Source organism: Catharus ustulatus, unplaced genomic scaffold (assembly GCF_009819885.2).
Source record: "Catharus ustulatus isolate bCatUst1 unplaced genomic scaffold, bCatUst1.pri.v2 scaffold_68_arrow_ctg1, whole genome shotgun sequence".
NCBI lineage: Eukaryota > Metazoa > Chordata > Aves > Passeriformes > Turdidae > Catharus > Catharus ustulatus.
Genome location: NW_024879541.1, coordinates 459,055 through 473,702, shown reverse-complemented (window position 1 = coordinate 473,702; position 14,648 = coordinate 459,055). Strand labels below are relative to the sequence as shown.

Genomic DNA, 14,648 nt, shown 5'->3' with positions numbered 1-14,648 from the left:
AGAGTTGAGAAGGGGGAGTGAGAAATACGTGAAACCAAGATCAAAGAATGAGGAAATGAGGTGCTCTGGGAACTGGACAAGTGATTCCCCTACAACTTATGCTGGACCAGGTTTATCTTGGTGGAATTGGCCCACATACACGAGTCAGGACTGATGGACTGAAATTGAGCCTAAGAAGAAGAAGAGGATGAAGGGAGGCCAGTAGAGGTATTTTGCATTTCTTTTTCTCTCCATCCAGCCCTATTTTAATTGGCAATAAATTAAATTATTTTTCTCCATGTCCAGTCTGTTTCCCCTTTGATATTACTTAGCAGGTTTTTCTCTCTGTCTTTATCTTAGCCCATGAATTTCATCTAAACTTTTCCCTATCTGGCTGATGTTGAGGAATGAGAAAGCAGCTCTGTGGGTGTCTAGCAGGCAGCCAAGGTCAACCCACCAAGTGTAGTGAAATTTGTCACAAAGAAGAAACAGAAGAGTCAGATAAAAGGATTCCGTTTCATTGACAGACAAGCTATAAGGACAAAAATAACTTGCTCACTTAAAATTACAGACTGTAGCAGAAACAAAAAAATGCTAAAACACACATTAAAATTCTTGTTATTTATGACACCTAAGAAAGTCTATGATGCTTCCTAACTTTACAGTACATAACTGGTCTATGATGCTTCCTAACTTTACAGTACATAACTGCCAAAAACTCACAGAAATTAATCTTTTTTGCTCCTGACCTCACCTACAGCTTTGTATTTTCTAGCACATGATGTAAACCCTCTCTTATATTTCCTTGCCTCATATGACTGGACAATAGTCTTAAATGGTAGTCTGACAGCAAAGGTATTTCTCTTCCTTCAAGATCGCCTTCATTGATGAGGGAACTGTTTTCCTGCTCATCTGACCTCTTTCACCCTTGCAGTATGTTCAAAGGTCTGGTGTCAGTCAGTAATGTCCTCACAATCCTCTTGCAGAGTGGCAGAGCCTTATAGCGCAGGTGTCCTTTTACCGGGAAGAAGGCAGGTAAACTGCTTTCGCTTTCCAGCCGTGTTGTGTGGTTGACAGCACACTCTCTCAGCTGCTACTTTCCTTTGCCACTCCGGGAGCATTTGGACACACAGCCTTAATTACTTTTTTGCTTGTGTGTTGTTTTTCTCGGGGTTGGATAGTTCGATTTTTCAGTTACGACGGTGCATCTCGTTAAAGCATACTGATCACTAGCAAGGAGCAGGCGTTAAGACCGGGCGTTAATGTTTGTACTCAAGTAGGAAGGTCAGTTCCCTGCCAGGGGACAGTCTAAACCTGCCTAAGCACGCCCCAGGACCGCTTGGGGCTGCGTGAAGTGAGAAACGCGGTTCCGTTTGTCATCGGGCCGTGATTTTATACCGAAAACCGCAAACAAAACCCCTGCGCCACGGAGCGCAGTACCAGGCGGCCCGCCCCAGGCTGCGGCCGCATCTCTCAGATCATGGTGCCCCTCGGGCAGCGCCCTGCGCCCGCACAGCGGCATGGGAGCCTACCCAGCGCCAAGCAGAGGGGAGGTAAGGGCGGATGGCGGACGGGAGCCACGGCCGAGCCCGCCGCTCCAACCCGCACCGCTTCCGCCGACCTGTGCGAAGCCCGGCGGCGGCGCCGCTGCTAGTCGCCCCCTCCCGAGGCTCCTCCTCCCGCTGCCGGTCGGTCCCAGGGCGCAGGGCTGACATCACGCCCGGGGTTTCCATCCGACCGCGGGAGGGGGAAGCTGAGTGGAGTGGCGGCGTGATGGCGGCGGTCGGCAGGACTTAGGAGTTGGCGGCGGAGCGGAGTGGCGCCCACCCCGATTGTCCCTGCGCCCCTCCCAGCGTGGTCCGGACTCCATTTTCGGACTGTAGAGCGAGCAAGCCCGCGACGCGGGCAGCGCGGAGCCGGCGAGAGCAGCCGCGGCCACCCAGGCCCCGCTCTGGCCGGGGGAGCCGCCCGCGACCCGGGGCTGCGGTACGAGCAGCAGTACGTCCCGCGGGGCGCAGCGAGGCCTCTGGCTGTGAGGGGGCCCGGGCAGGGCTGGGCCGGCCGGGCCCCACGCACCGCAAGGTAGGCAGAGGCCGCCGTGGCTCCCTTCGCCGGCCAGGAGCTGTGTGGCTGCCGCAGATGAAAGCCAGAGGGGGAGGGCGGGCGGCGCAGAGGAAATGCGGCCCCGCTGCCGGTCGTGAGAGGATGGATGCCCGGCGCCGGGCTGGCTCCTCGGGGTGGCTCCTCAGGCTGGCTCCCTGTTCTCCGCCGAAAGAGGGAGGGATTCTCCGGGGCCGATATGGGCAGTGCGGTCAGGCTGCTCCCCCGCTCGGCCTGAGAGCGGCCGCGGCTCTGCTCCGGGCCGTGGGCGGCGCCGAGGGAAGCGATCGTGGAGGGCGGCGGCGGTGGCCTTGGAAGCTCTGCCAGAGAATGGCGCCCGTCCAGGCCGCGCCGGTAGCGGAGCGGCCGGGCTGCCCTGCCTGCGCTCCCTTGCGGGCGAGCAGCGACAGAATGGCGCGGGCGGCAGAGGATGAGAGCCGGGGTCGGGTCGGCCCAGAGCAGAGAGCGGGCGGCGGAGAAAAACTTTTGCCGCCGCCCGCCCTGTTTTCCGGGTTCCAAAGGCGCGGCGGTTCGTGCTGGCGCGGGATCGCCCGGCACGCCCCTCCTGCCCCGCGGGGTCCCCGGTCGCGCTTCGCGGCCGTGTTGTGGCTGCGGGGCTCCTTGTGATCGCGCTCCCTTTTCTCATCGCCATTGTTCACGTTCCGGAGCGGCCCGGCCGTGTGAGCGCAGTGCAGGGCCCGCCCCAGAGCGAGAGTTCCCTCGCTACCGCCTCGATGGCCTCAGGGTTGGGCTGTGGTTCATTCTTGGGCAGCACCCCCGGGCGGGCAAGACCCTAATCGCCTTCACACCGCTAAGTCTTTGAGGGCGGAAGTTGATCTGATTATCGCTGAGTTAGCGGCCCGTTTACCGTGTGCGTGAACTTTTCTCTGGTTGCATTGAATACTGACTGCGTGGTGATCCGGCCTAGGAGGCGGATGTGTATGGAATAATGATCATTCCATCTTTGGGATCTTGCTGGTTTGATTTAGTGAGGTCTCGTCATAAGCAGTACAGTCTTTTATCTTACTGCTCCTGCCCGCAACTGGATTGCATTATGTGTGTTCCTGGAAATGCTTCTCCTATGTTATGTGCATAAAATACATTTTACTAGGCAGATCTTACCAGAACGTTATTATTTACCTACGTCTTCAAGTAGGGATGTTTTCTTTAATATTTAGATCTGTTTAGATCCTGAATTCAATACTATGCTCAAAGTTGTTATGTAATGTATAGTGCAGAGAGGCACTATCTATTACTATGCAGTAAACTATTCTCACCTTGCAGTACTAAAGAAAATGTAATTTCTCTAATTTTTCCGGTTCTGCAGCTAGTATTTCAGCAGAAATTGCCATCTTTATACCACTGCCCATGAAAAGTTGCATGAAGAAGCATAATAGCAAAAGAAGTGCTGGGACCCCACTGCAGTCAAACAAAAAGCAAGACAGGTTTTCCCTGCATTTTTTGTACTTTATTTAGATCTTCCAATATGAAGACCTGTTGTTCTCTGGACATTATTTTTTGCTGTTTTCACAGACAGCAGGGAATTTTTTTCCCTCAGAAAAGGAAATGGTGATAAAATGATCAACTATGAACAGGTAACACAAAAAATGCTATTTTTTAGTTATAGACATAACATCAAACATGTTCCCTTTCACAGTTAGTGGAAAAAAACCAGTTTATTTTTGGTATGTCTTTAGCTGCAAACATACTTTAAAATAGTGTTAATGTTTTCCTTTCCTATTTTAGGCATTTTGGGAGAAATCTTGGATACCCACTGAGAACACTAACGTAAACACATACAGCATCTGGAAAACATACAGAGTAGCAGGAGGTGGATTCCTGATATCCACCTTGTAACTTGAGTGGACTTTTATTTATTTTTTCAAACTTTTAAATTTTTACAATGAATGGACACAGCGATGAAGAAAGTGTAAGAAACAGTAGTGGAGAGTCAAGGTAAGCATGTGCTTATTTCAGTTATTCTTGACTATGTATTTTCTTATTTTTTTACTAAGACTGCGTTACATTTGAACTGAATGCTGAAATGTGGTGGTTAGCAGGCAGATCATAGTTAGGAATACTGGCTTTGCTTTCTTGCAGGTGTTTAATCTGCTTGTTCTGTTCTCATCATTTCAGCTAAGAAGGGGGGTGATCATGTATGTGTTCTACATAATAAAGCCAAAGTAGTATTAAAGCCATGTAGGCATCCAGCAGAATAATACCTTTCTTGAGGAAAAAAAGTGCCTGAAATATCAAAAACATTGAATTAAAATGTTAAAGCTATCCTCTATAAAGTACAAGGCACATATGCATAATATATGTTGTATAAAACCCTAATTAGGGTGTCTTTAAAGGGGCAGTGGTTCACTTCAGTGTTTTGATATGAAATACTTTATGATTCTGTCATTCTTCAGAGCTGTCAGACTAGTAGAACTGAAAGTGTTAGCTTTGTATTTGTTTTTGGAAGTGAAAGGACTGTTTTCCAGCCATGTTCTTAACTAAAAAGAAACATAAAATCAGTAGTCTAATGTCAAATTACAGTCTTCTATGAAGTGCTGAATGTTCACATGTTTGGAAGAGCCTGATTAGAATGTCATTGCCTCCATGCAGAGTGACAGCCAGTTTGTAGGGGTAGAATTAAGTTCACGTACTAGAACAGTTCCAAATTCAAAAAGCCTCTTGCGTGCTACAAAGTTTAGATTTATTAAACTAGAAATATGAGAAACCTAGGGGTTTAAAAATCAACTTATCAAGAAAAAGTGAGCATTAGCTTCTCCTAAGAGGTCGTTTGTGACGGTGCTGTTTTTCTACCCCTCTTCCTGTTAGATTACAGCCAGTTGAACTGGTTAGCTAATTCTGTCAGTCAGAGGGCCATAAAGAAAACTATATTCTGCAAACTATTATACTTCCAGTTAGGTGGAGAGAGATCTGAATTATTACCTCAAGAGAAGAAATGCAAGAACGTCTGACTGCCAGCTAATCAGCCAGCATGTGTTGGCCATCAAACTTCTACAGTGTATGGTCTGGGAAGACAGGAAGAGAGAATTGTTTAGGTGACCCTGAGTGCAAATCACAAAGAAATTTGTAAACAGTGAAACTAAAGAGACTTTTATAATTCTTGTGTATTTTAATGCCAAGCTTCCTGTTATACATAGAGGGGTCCTAGAAAGACAGTAGATTTTCAATTTTGTGAATAATTTGTAAGATCTAGCACATGGTAATTTTTGGAGATTTCTGCTTCCCTTGAAGCTGTTACAGTTAACAAACAAGTTTGAATTCTCTTCTGGGACAAAATATTGTTTCTTACTTTAAAAAAAAAAAGGCGAAACAAAAACTTCCAGCAAACATGAACCTACCTGGGACAAGTTAGTGTGTGAATTTTCTTACTACTTGAAAGAAACCACCTGGCTAAAGGTCTGTGGAGAAACTATTTATTACTGAACTGTGATTGCCCATAAATATCTATATTTCAAAGTTATCTGAAAGCTTTAGCAGTTCATAATACTAAAACAATTAAATGTCATAAAATTCCCATGAATTTAATGAAAAATAAGTATCAGGAGGATGCACAGTTTTCAAAACCTCATATTTGCCTGGAAAGTGAGATTTTATTCTTCATCTTAAATGTCCTACTGAACACATCTTAAAACTTAAAAAATTTTTAAAATCCAAACAAGTTTTGATAACCCCATAGTCTAGTTCACAGGCAGGCTTGGAAAGTTTTTCCATCTTCAGTAATCATAAAGCTGTTTGTGTAAGTGAAGTGAGAAAACTAGCCATTTTAAATGACAGAACCCTCTTCTGTGTAACCTAGTTCCATTATTAAAATAATACAAAGTATTTTTATATGACTTACCCTTGTGTATAGCTGAGTGGGTTTTTTACTTTAATTTGTAGATTTCCAGTATTCTAGATGATTTTCACTCTGAGTTGAGGTAACTTAGCAAACTATAGCTGTAGACAGATAATTAACTGTAACTTGGAAAGTGTTGCTGTAATTATCCGTCAAATCTGGAAACGTGAATTTTTGAGAATGGAGGTGGAAATCAGCAACAGAATATATTTACTAAGCTTATGGTGATCCCATTCTATTCAATATGCAAGGAGTGGAAATGAACTAAGTGAAGAAAGCAATTGAGAGTTTCTGCTGGGAGTAAATTGCAAAGAAGATCAAATGCAAGAATTAGTAGGACAAAAGAGATGAATATGAATACAGTGATAATCTAAGCAGCAGCATTGGTGTTAACTAGAAGAAGGCTGAAAATTTTCTGTCAGTTTGCAAATTTGATACTTGACAAATGCAGTAAAGCAGTTCACTTGCCTTTGGTGTATGGTGGCAACTTTCATTGCTGTCATTCTGGAGTGATAATAAATACAACCTGATGTAGCGGAGCCGCTATCATTACTTCAGAAAGTTAAGCAGTGGGTCGGGGCTGGATTTGCAAAAATACACCAACGTGTGGTGTTTTATGGAAACACCATGACTTGAAAAAGTTGTGGAAAGCTTGTAGCAGTCTCAGCAGTAGGAGGGCTGGAGAAGGGACTGATCATAGAGCTTTGACTTGATACACCGTGGTAAGGGATTGTAGGTGTTTCTTATTCACTGTGTGTAGCTGTGAGGGTGATTTTTTTTTCTGAAATGAGAAGAATGAGCAGTTTGGCACACTGCTTCATAACTTTCCAGTGTTCATCTATTCTCCTGTCTAGTAGGTTACTGAAAAACTTCCCTTGCTTGCAGGTGTTGGTCCTGAAGTTCTGTTTTGCTACAGAACAGTGCATGACCGCACCATTCGTACTTTCCTTGCTTGTTTCAGCAAGCTCTGAAGCTCTAAATCAGTACTAGAACTGAGCATGATGGAAATTATTGTAAATATTGTTGACTAGTCTTATTGATTGGTGTTCCAGGTTCTGTCCAGTAATCACAGTGGCCTCTGCTTTCCAGCTTGTTGTTTACTTGATAGAACTATTCTATGATGTTTTTAAATAGCTCAAGGTAAAATATCACAGATATTGTTCATCTGGACAGTAAGTGACTGTAGACACAAAGACTTATTCACAGTATGCTAAGAAGTTACTCATGTGGACCATCTTTGTATAGTGTTCTTGACAGCATGAATATGAATACGTGCATTCAAGTTACATAGTAATAAGCAAGCTTAATCAGCACGGAAGGGCAGTTGTACCTGAACTACAAGACAAGTGCCAGGTAGAACAGGGACTGCAGCAATGAAATGTTGACACTATTTGAATAACAATCTGATTTCCCATCTCTCTGCTGCTTTGTTTCTGCACATAGGTAGAGAGGACTTGAGCATATCTTCTTTCCTATGTAAAAAGGCATGTGCTCAGTGTAACTTGAGTGGAAGGTAGCTGGCCATTTTTGCAGCTGCTTACACCAAAGACTTTTACAAGTCTTTGCACACTTGAAAGTTGATGTTATGATAGTAATTTCAGTGTTTTTAATTGACTATGCAAGTTTTTCATATTCCTCAAGAGAAAGTGAAGTTTTGTGATACTGGTAGTGTATATATATAAGGCCTGTCCAGATGTGGTCCCTCAGCTGTTTTTGGTTGTTTTGTTTCATTTTCTTTTTAAATTAAATTCCAGTTAATACTTTTTGCTGGTGCTCTCTAAGGAGCTTCCGGTAAAGATACCATTGTGTTGCTGCTGGATCGAGCTATGTGCTGAAGGTTGCTCACATTACACAACAAAGTAGTAGAACCCTGAGTAATCACTGATACCTCCTGCCTGTGATGGGTCCCTGGAACTTCTTTGTGGTCTTAGAATGTGTGACTTGCATCTTTCAAGTAAAGATTTGCAATGTACTTCATAGGGTCATGAAAACTGGGAGGTAATCAGTTTAGTTTTGATAACATTGCTTTGTTTACAGTAGTAGCAACAGATAATTAATCTGCAGGACAGGAAACACAATGTGTTAGCCCATACCAGGAAAACTCAATTGACTTCATAGCCTGTGATAGATGAGGACCGGAAGTAACATTTGGCAGATTGAGCTCTTTGTGCTGTCTGTTATTTACTGACAATGATGAGTAAGATAAATCTACTTTATGCATTATAATTATGTTAAATAATTAAGATTTCTTGAAAAAATAAAACTAGAAAAGATTACTATTTGCAGAGCATTTGCCTGTAGAAACTTTCTTGCTATTTTACAAGTTTAGCATTTAGTATCTGTTACTTCTGCACATTTTGAATGGGCTCTTCATGTTCCAATGCTTTTCTTCCTTCATCTTGTTAAAAAAAACCCAACAACCAAGCAGCAAAGGAGACTTGTCATCTCAGATACCTTTCAAAGATTCTGCAAATAGTTATCTCTTTCTTTTTTAGTGTGTTGAACTTCAGTTTGCTTAAACTGTGACTCTATCTTTCTAGCCTTGAAACAGAAGATCAGTAAGCTAATGTCATCTAATGAATGTACTTGAAATCAGTGGTGTCAAATTAGCTGTTCTTGGATCAGTTATTATCCTAGAGAGGAGTCTGCATTTTCTGTCAGTTCTTTTGCAGTGTGACTTGTTTAGCTTGCATTTTAGGATTTGTATTTCTAGTGCCTAGTTTCTCATTGTATGATCCGTTCAGGGGCACCTGTTAAAGAATAAGCTAGTGAAACTGAACTTAGGACTGTGACAGCTAAAGTAAGCATTTGTGGCAGGATTCTTGCTTTAAGCCTGTAATTTCTCCAAAGCATTCCCCAGTTTCATTGCATAGGTATTTATTTGGGGGAGTTGGAAAAAAAAATTGCATTTGCTTTAACCTGTTACCTGCTTTGGTACCTTCTCTAGCCTGTTGCTTTTCTTTCAAAGAGTTTGCAAATAAATACTGCATTCAGGCATAGATTTGTGAATGTGTAGGGAGTACCCAGAGACAGTGTTCATAAAAAGCCCCAGGAAATTCCTTCAGTGTGTCTGAATTCCATACCAAATCAGATTTGACATGTGCTGCTTTGCAGTTGGAGCTATCAAGGGCTAGAGGTAAGAGGCTTCTTAAATGCTCTGCAAAGTACTCTTTCTAGACTTTACACCACAGTTTGTCAACATACATGAAACTAATCTTTCATGTAGAACTTCCAGCCTCAGACCTGCAGTTAATTTTAGTATGTACTGTAGGTCTGCTACTGAAACTTACTGCTGACTGTTGAATTTTTCATTAGTACTTGAGTTTGTTTGCACAGTAAAGAAATGGTCTCACTTCAGCAGTACCAGGGAGATCATCACTAGTGCTTTTATCCATCATGCTTGTTTGTATTTTCCGTATCCTTATGAGACTGTTCTGCACAGTCTTTTATAGTACTGTCTTACTTTAGTTTGGAGAGGGGGAATTGGGTTTTTGAGTGTTTGTTTTTTCTATTTCAGTTGAGCAAAGTGAATGCAATGTAATGTTTCTTATTCAGGGGCACCTTTAAGCACATAATGACATTTTCATATTATCTTTTAAAAAGTAAGTAATACATGTAATTTGCATGGAGGTGGAGGAGGGAAGAAGGCTTATGTGACACAGAAGATGGACTTAAATTTTGTTTTGATTGATGGAGTTAAGTGCCTAAAGCATAAATGGTCTTCAATGTTTAATCTCAGCAAACATTATTACTGTATTACTGTGTCTATTATGTTAACACCTCTGTTATGTAGCTTAACTTGCTTTGCCCTGTATGCTTCTGCACTTCCTATTCTGGTCTTGATAGTGTTTATAATTTCTGGAGCCATTTGACTTCTTGGAATCCGAGTCATCTGGGAAGTCATCTGCGAAGAAGGCAAGTTGGACAATGAAGTGAAATTGGTTAGAAGAGGTCAGTAGTACAAGACCAGAACAAGGAAGGGGTAGACATGGTAAAGTGGGGTGAATTTGACAAACAGATTCACAATAAATATTCTCATGTAGTCTGTCATTCGGTAGTTGCTCTGATTATGTTAGGTAAAGTGACTGTTCTGCCAGGAGACTTGAATTAAAAACGTAGGTTCCAGCTCTTCACGGTCCTGTAGAGAGACCATCTTGACTAAGTTTGGAAAGACTGAGGAGAGACAGAAGTAGATTCTAGTTTGTGCTGCCTAAAAATAGTGGAGTTTTCTTTTAATTATCAGTTTTTAATCAGGCTTTTTTTGGAAGAAAGAAAAAAGTAGATACAGATGCACAGTCAAAAGGAAAGTTGTATCTAGACCATGTGTCCTGTTCCACCTCAGGTAGCTACAGTGAGGGTAAGGTATCTTGGCTGAACTGTTTCCAACAGAACAATTTAAGCAAAGACCCTGGGTTGTGTAGGAAGAAGAGTTATTAAGAAATAACACACTTGGTAAATCTTATTCTGTAAGATGAGCTCTTAAGAGAGGGAAGCAGAAGCCCTCTTCCTGATGCAGCATTTGTGTGATTGTGTTAGACAGCAGCAGACAGCTAATTGTGCAAGTATTCCAGTCAGTGTTTGAAGAAATATATAATGTTCCTTGCATCCTCCCCCTAGAGGTATGATACCAGAATCTCAGTAATTTCTAATGTCAGTTCAGGTGATTAATTTTGTGAAAGTCAGTGGTGCTGTTTTGCACTAATGGGCATTATTTGTTGCAAGGAAAGTTGGTCGATTAGTGACTCTAGTTAAACTATATCAGCTGACACTTAAAGTTCGTAAGCTAGAAAATAAATTGCTTATAGACTGTGCCTCAGAAAATGCAGGTGAAGTTAAAGAATCCCATAGGCAAACATGGAAAAGAAAGCAACCAGATGTTATGACTACCTCACTGTTGTTATCTCCCTGTGTTTTTAATAAGTTTATTGCAGAGCTTAGGTTCTGTTTCTTTAGTGCAAGTAAACTGCCTTTCTATCAGATAGGTTTTTTGTCCTTATTGTAGCAATGATTTTAAAAGTGGAATTTTAGCACAGTATGAAATATTGTCATTTATCATTTGGTTTGCAATGAGTATTTTGAAAAAATACATACAGTACAGTAATTTCACGACTATAAGGTGCACCCTTTTGACTGAAATTTTGATGGAAACCCATAAGTGTGCCTTATAATCCGGTGCACCTTATATACTGACAAAGTTCAGAAATTTGCCAACCTGGAAGTGTGAACTGTGACAGCTGCGGGGGCAGCCGGCAGAGCTGCGGCTGGCAGGGGCCGGTGGGGCCAGCGGGACCACGGCTGTCATGGGCAGACAGGGCCGGTGGGGCCAGCGGGGCCACGGCTGTCATGGGCAGACAGGGCCAGCAGGGCTGTGAGCAGGGCCAGCAGCGTCACTGGCGGGGGTGCAAGGAGGGCCAGCAGTGAGGCCGGCGGGGGTGCGAGTGGGACCAGTGGGGGTGTGAGTGGGGCCAGCAACACAGCTGGCACAGGTGCAGGCAGGGGCAGCAGTGTGGCTGGCAGGGGTGCAAGCGGGGCCGCAGTGGTGCCGGTGGGGGTGCGAGCGGGGCCAGCGGGGGTGTGAGCGGGGCCAGCAGCGCAGCCTGCACGGGCGCAGGCAGGGCCAGCAGGGCCAGCAGTACAGCTGGTGGGGGTGCAGGTGGGGCCGCAGTGCCGCGGCCGACATGGGCAGGTGGGACCGCGGCTGGCAGCCCGCGGTGGATCCTCGCTGCAAAAAAAGAGTGCACCTTATAGTCTGGTGTGCCTTATATATGGGCAAAAGTTAGAAAATTTACCAACACGTGGAAGTGCGCCTTATAATCCAGTGCACCTTATAGTTGTGAAATTACTGTAATTTCACGATTACAAGCCGCACCTGATTATAAGTCACAGCTCCGGGTGCCGGCAATGTTTAGGTCTTTGTCCATATATAAGCCGCACCAGATCATTAGCCGCACTTTCGTTCACAGCAAGGATCCATGTGCAACTTTCGCAAAGTTGCCAGTTAGTAACAGAATCATATGATCGTGGGGTTTACTGGCTTGGCCCTGCTCGGGGTGGCCGCCAGGGAGCGGCCCTGGCCCCGCTCGCTGCTGCCACTGGGAAGTGGGGGTGCAGCGTGCCCTGCCACTGCTGCCGGGAAACAGGGGAGCGGCGTGTCTGGCCGCTGCCGCTGGGAAGCAGGGGAGCGGCGTGCCCAGCTGGTGCCTCCGGGAAGCGGGAGAGCGGCGTCCCCTGCCGGGGCCACCAGGAAGCGGGGGTGTGGTGTGCTCGGTCGCTGCTGCTGGGAAGAGGGAGAGCGGTGTCCCCAGCCACTGCCACCGGGAAGAGAGAGAGCGGCGTCCCCGGCCAGCGCTGCCAGGAAGCGGGGCTGCGGCGTGCCCGGGCACTGCCGCTGTGCCGCCACTGCCCCGCTGCCCAGGGCCAGGCAGGCTCCGGCTTGGAGCTGCTGTGGGCTCAGACTTCCGGGTTGGGAAATTTCCAAAATTTGTTCATATATTGGCTGCTCCTGAGTGTAAGCCGCACTTGCAGGTTGGAACCAAAATTTTAGTCACAATGGTGCAACTTAAAATTGTGAAGTTACTGTACTTTCTTCTTATTTTACATCTTCTTTCCTTTTCCACTTCAGGGAAGATTAAATAATTTCTGGAATTCTGCTAGTACAAGTTGTTAAAATCAGAGATTATTTGTTACAATAAGAGATTACTTGTCTTCATGCTCTGAAAAGCTTTCAGACCTGTCTCCAGCTGATTATAATTATTTTTGTCTTGTTACAGCTGGCTGCGAGGTGTCCCATTTTAGCAGATGTCAGATGAGCTACTAAAAATCTCTGAAACTTCGGTATATATTTTCTTGTGACCTTAAAAAACTCAAACAGTTGTATTTAAAAAAATGGTAAATGGGTAAACTGGTAGATGGTACACAACAGGGAACATTGGAGAGGGCAACAATATCAATGTCACAAAAAGTTATTTTTACATACCCTCACCCATAGGTGAATGTATTGGTGAGGACTGAATGTGTTTTCAAAGTGTGATAGTGCATACTCTTCCCAGTATGAATTGTGTAAATATTTCTGAAACTCAGAGCAAAGGCAGGAGCAGTTAAAGAGAAGATTTTACAGTTTTGTGTTTCTTAGTTTTTTGTTCCCCTTTTACTGTGAGGAGGTGACAGATGTAAATGCTCTCCTTGAATGTCTGTGTGTAAATGTATATACCTTTTCCTAAGTAATTCAATTTTTACTCTTAAGTTTAGCATCTAGCATACTAGGATTTAGTCTGAATTACTGCTCATGTGGAAGAGGGTCATAGTTAATTCTGCAAAAGGGATTACAGATTGATGTTCTTTTTTAATAAGCAAGGCTTGCTTAGCATGTCTGGGTTAAGGAAAAAGAGACATCTCTCCATTACCTTTTTATTAATCTCTTAGTGCAGTGGCCTTCAGAACTGTTGTTTGTGCACTTCTGTCAATATTTCAGCATGCATTTCAATGTATAGTAATTTCAGGAGTATAAGGCGCACCTTTTTGACTGAAATTTTGATTCGAACCCAGAAGTGTGCCTTACATGCTTGTGCGCCTTATATATGGACAAAGATCAGAAAATTGCCAACCCGGAAGTGCGAACCGTGAGAGCCGCGGGGGAAGCCGGCGGCCCTGGCCGGTAGGAGCCGTGCGGGGAGGGCAGGGGAGAGTGGGAGCGAACGGCCCCGGCCGGCAGGAGCCATGCGGGGAGGGTGGGAGCAAGGGGCCATGGCTGGCAGGAGCTGCGTGGGGAGGGCAGGAACGAGCGGCCCCAGCCGGCAGGAGCCGCATGGGGAGGGCGGGAGTGAGCAGCCCCGGCTGGCATGAGCTGCATGTGGAGAGCTGGCAGCGGATCCTCGCTGCAAGAAAAAGAGTGCGCCTTATACTCCGGTGAGTATACACTCGTGAAATTACTGTATATGTAGTTCATTTATGAAGTATATACATGTAATAGTACTTGTACTAGAATCTGCATTGTAAGATATATACAAGAAATAGAAAATTTAAAAGTATGAGATAAAGATTTAGTATTTGAAAATACAGGGTTTTATTGGTAAAAGAACCCTTTTAACACTTACTGAAGAAATGTTAAGAATATTCTTGTGTAGTAGTAGTATCTTGGTTCAACATTTTGTAACACAGTGGTTTTGAAGGTATGGTTCTTCGTGAAGTTTATTTTAGTACCTTATTTTATTGACTAGCACATCTGAAGAAGATACGTAGCAAAGGATACATGACTTCAGATGGAAAAAGTGCATCGTTTACTGCAGTTACTAAGTCATAGTACTGTCTTTTTCAATCCCATCAGCTAATTATGAAAAGGTTTTTTTTCTTAAATTTTGCCTAGTAAATTCCAACTATCCTGTCAATCATTTTATGCATATTAATCTGAAGGGACTACAATTTTCATGTTTTTAACAAATGGGTTCAAAACCCAGTGAAACTTTTGACAGATTTTTTAAAAAGCTGGAAATCTCTCTCAGCTTTTAATGTGTATAGATACAATAGCTTTTTTTGGGTGACATACATTGGTTTTAGTGATAAGATTACATAATGATGGAAACCTTTTTAAACATCTGTTTTCAAAATGCTATCTCCATGGCATGAGTTTCTTTAGAAAAGCAGCTGCTTTTTCAGTGTTAAAATGTCGTCTTCACTTGGAAGGGATGCATAAAGTCTGTTGGTTTGTTTTTTAAAATAG

At 44.0% G+C, this 14,648-nt stretch overlaps 1 protein-coding gene across 3 annotated transcripts in view; it reads left to right on the top strand.

The window, feature by feature from the left end:
* Window positions 1-1,956: 1,956 nt before the first annotated feature.
* Window positions 1,957-14,648, top strand: part of CHD1 (chromodomain helicase DNA binding protein 1) — a 68,606-nt gene continuing 55,914 nt past the window's right edge. The window contains exons 1-3 of one of the 3 annotated variants that reach the window (XM_033086902.2): window positions 2,708-3,524; window positions 3,613-3,674; window positions 3,826-4,035. In XM_033086902.2, the coding sequence (XP_032942793.1) occupies window positions 3,983-4,035 (53 nt within the window). In that variant the 5' untranslated portion in view covers window positions 2,708-3,524; window positions 3,613-3,674; window positions 3,826-3,982. Of the gene's footprint in view, window positions 2,062-2,707; window positions 3,675-3,825; window positions 4,036-14,648 lie in introns of those variants that run through there. The other 2 variants (XM_033086900.2, XM_033086901.2) reach the window with 2 other exon arrangements.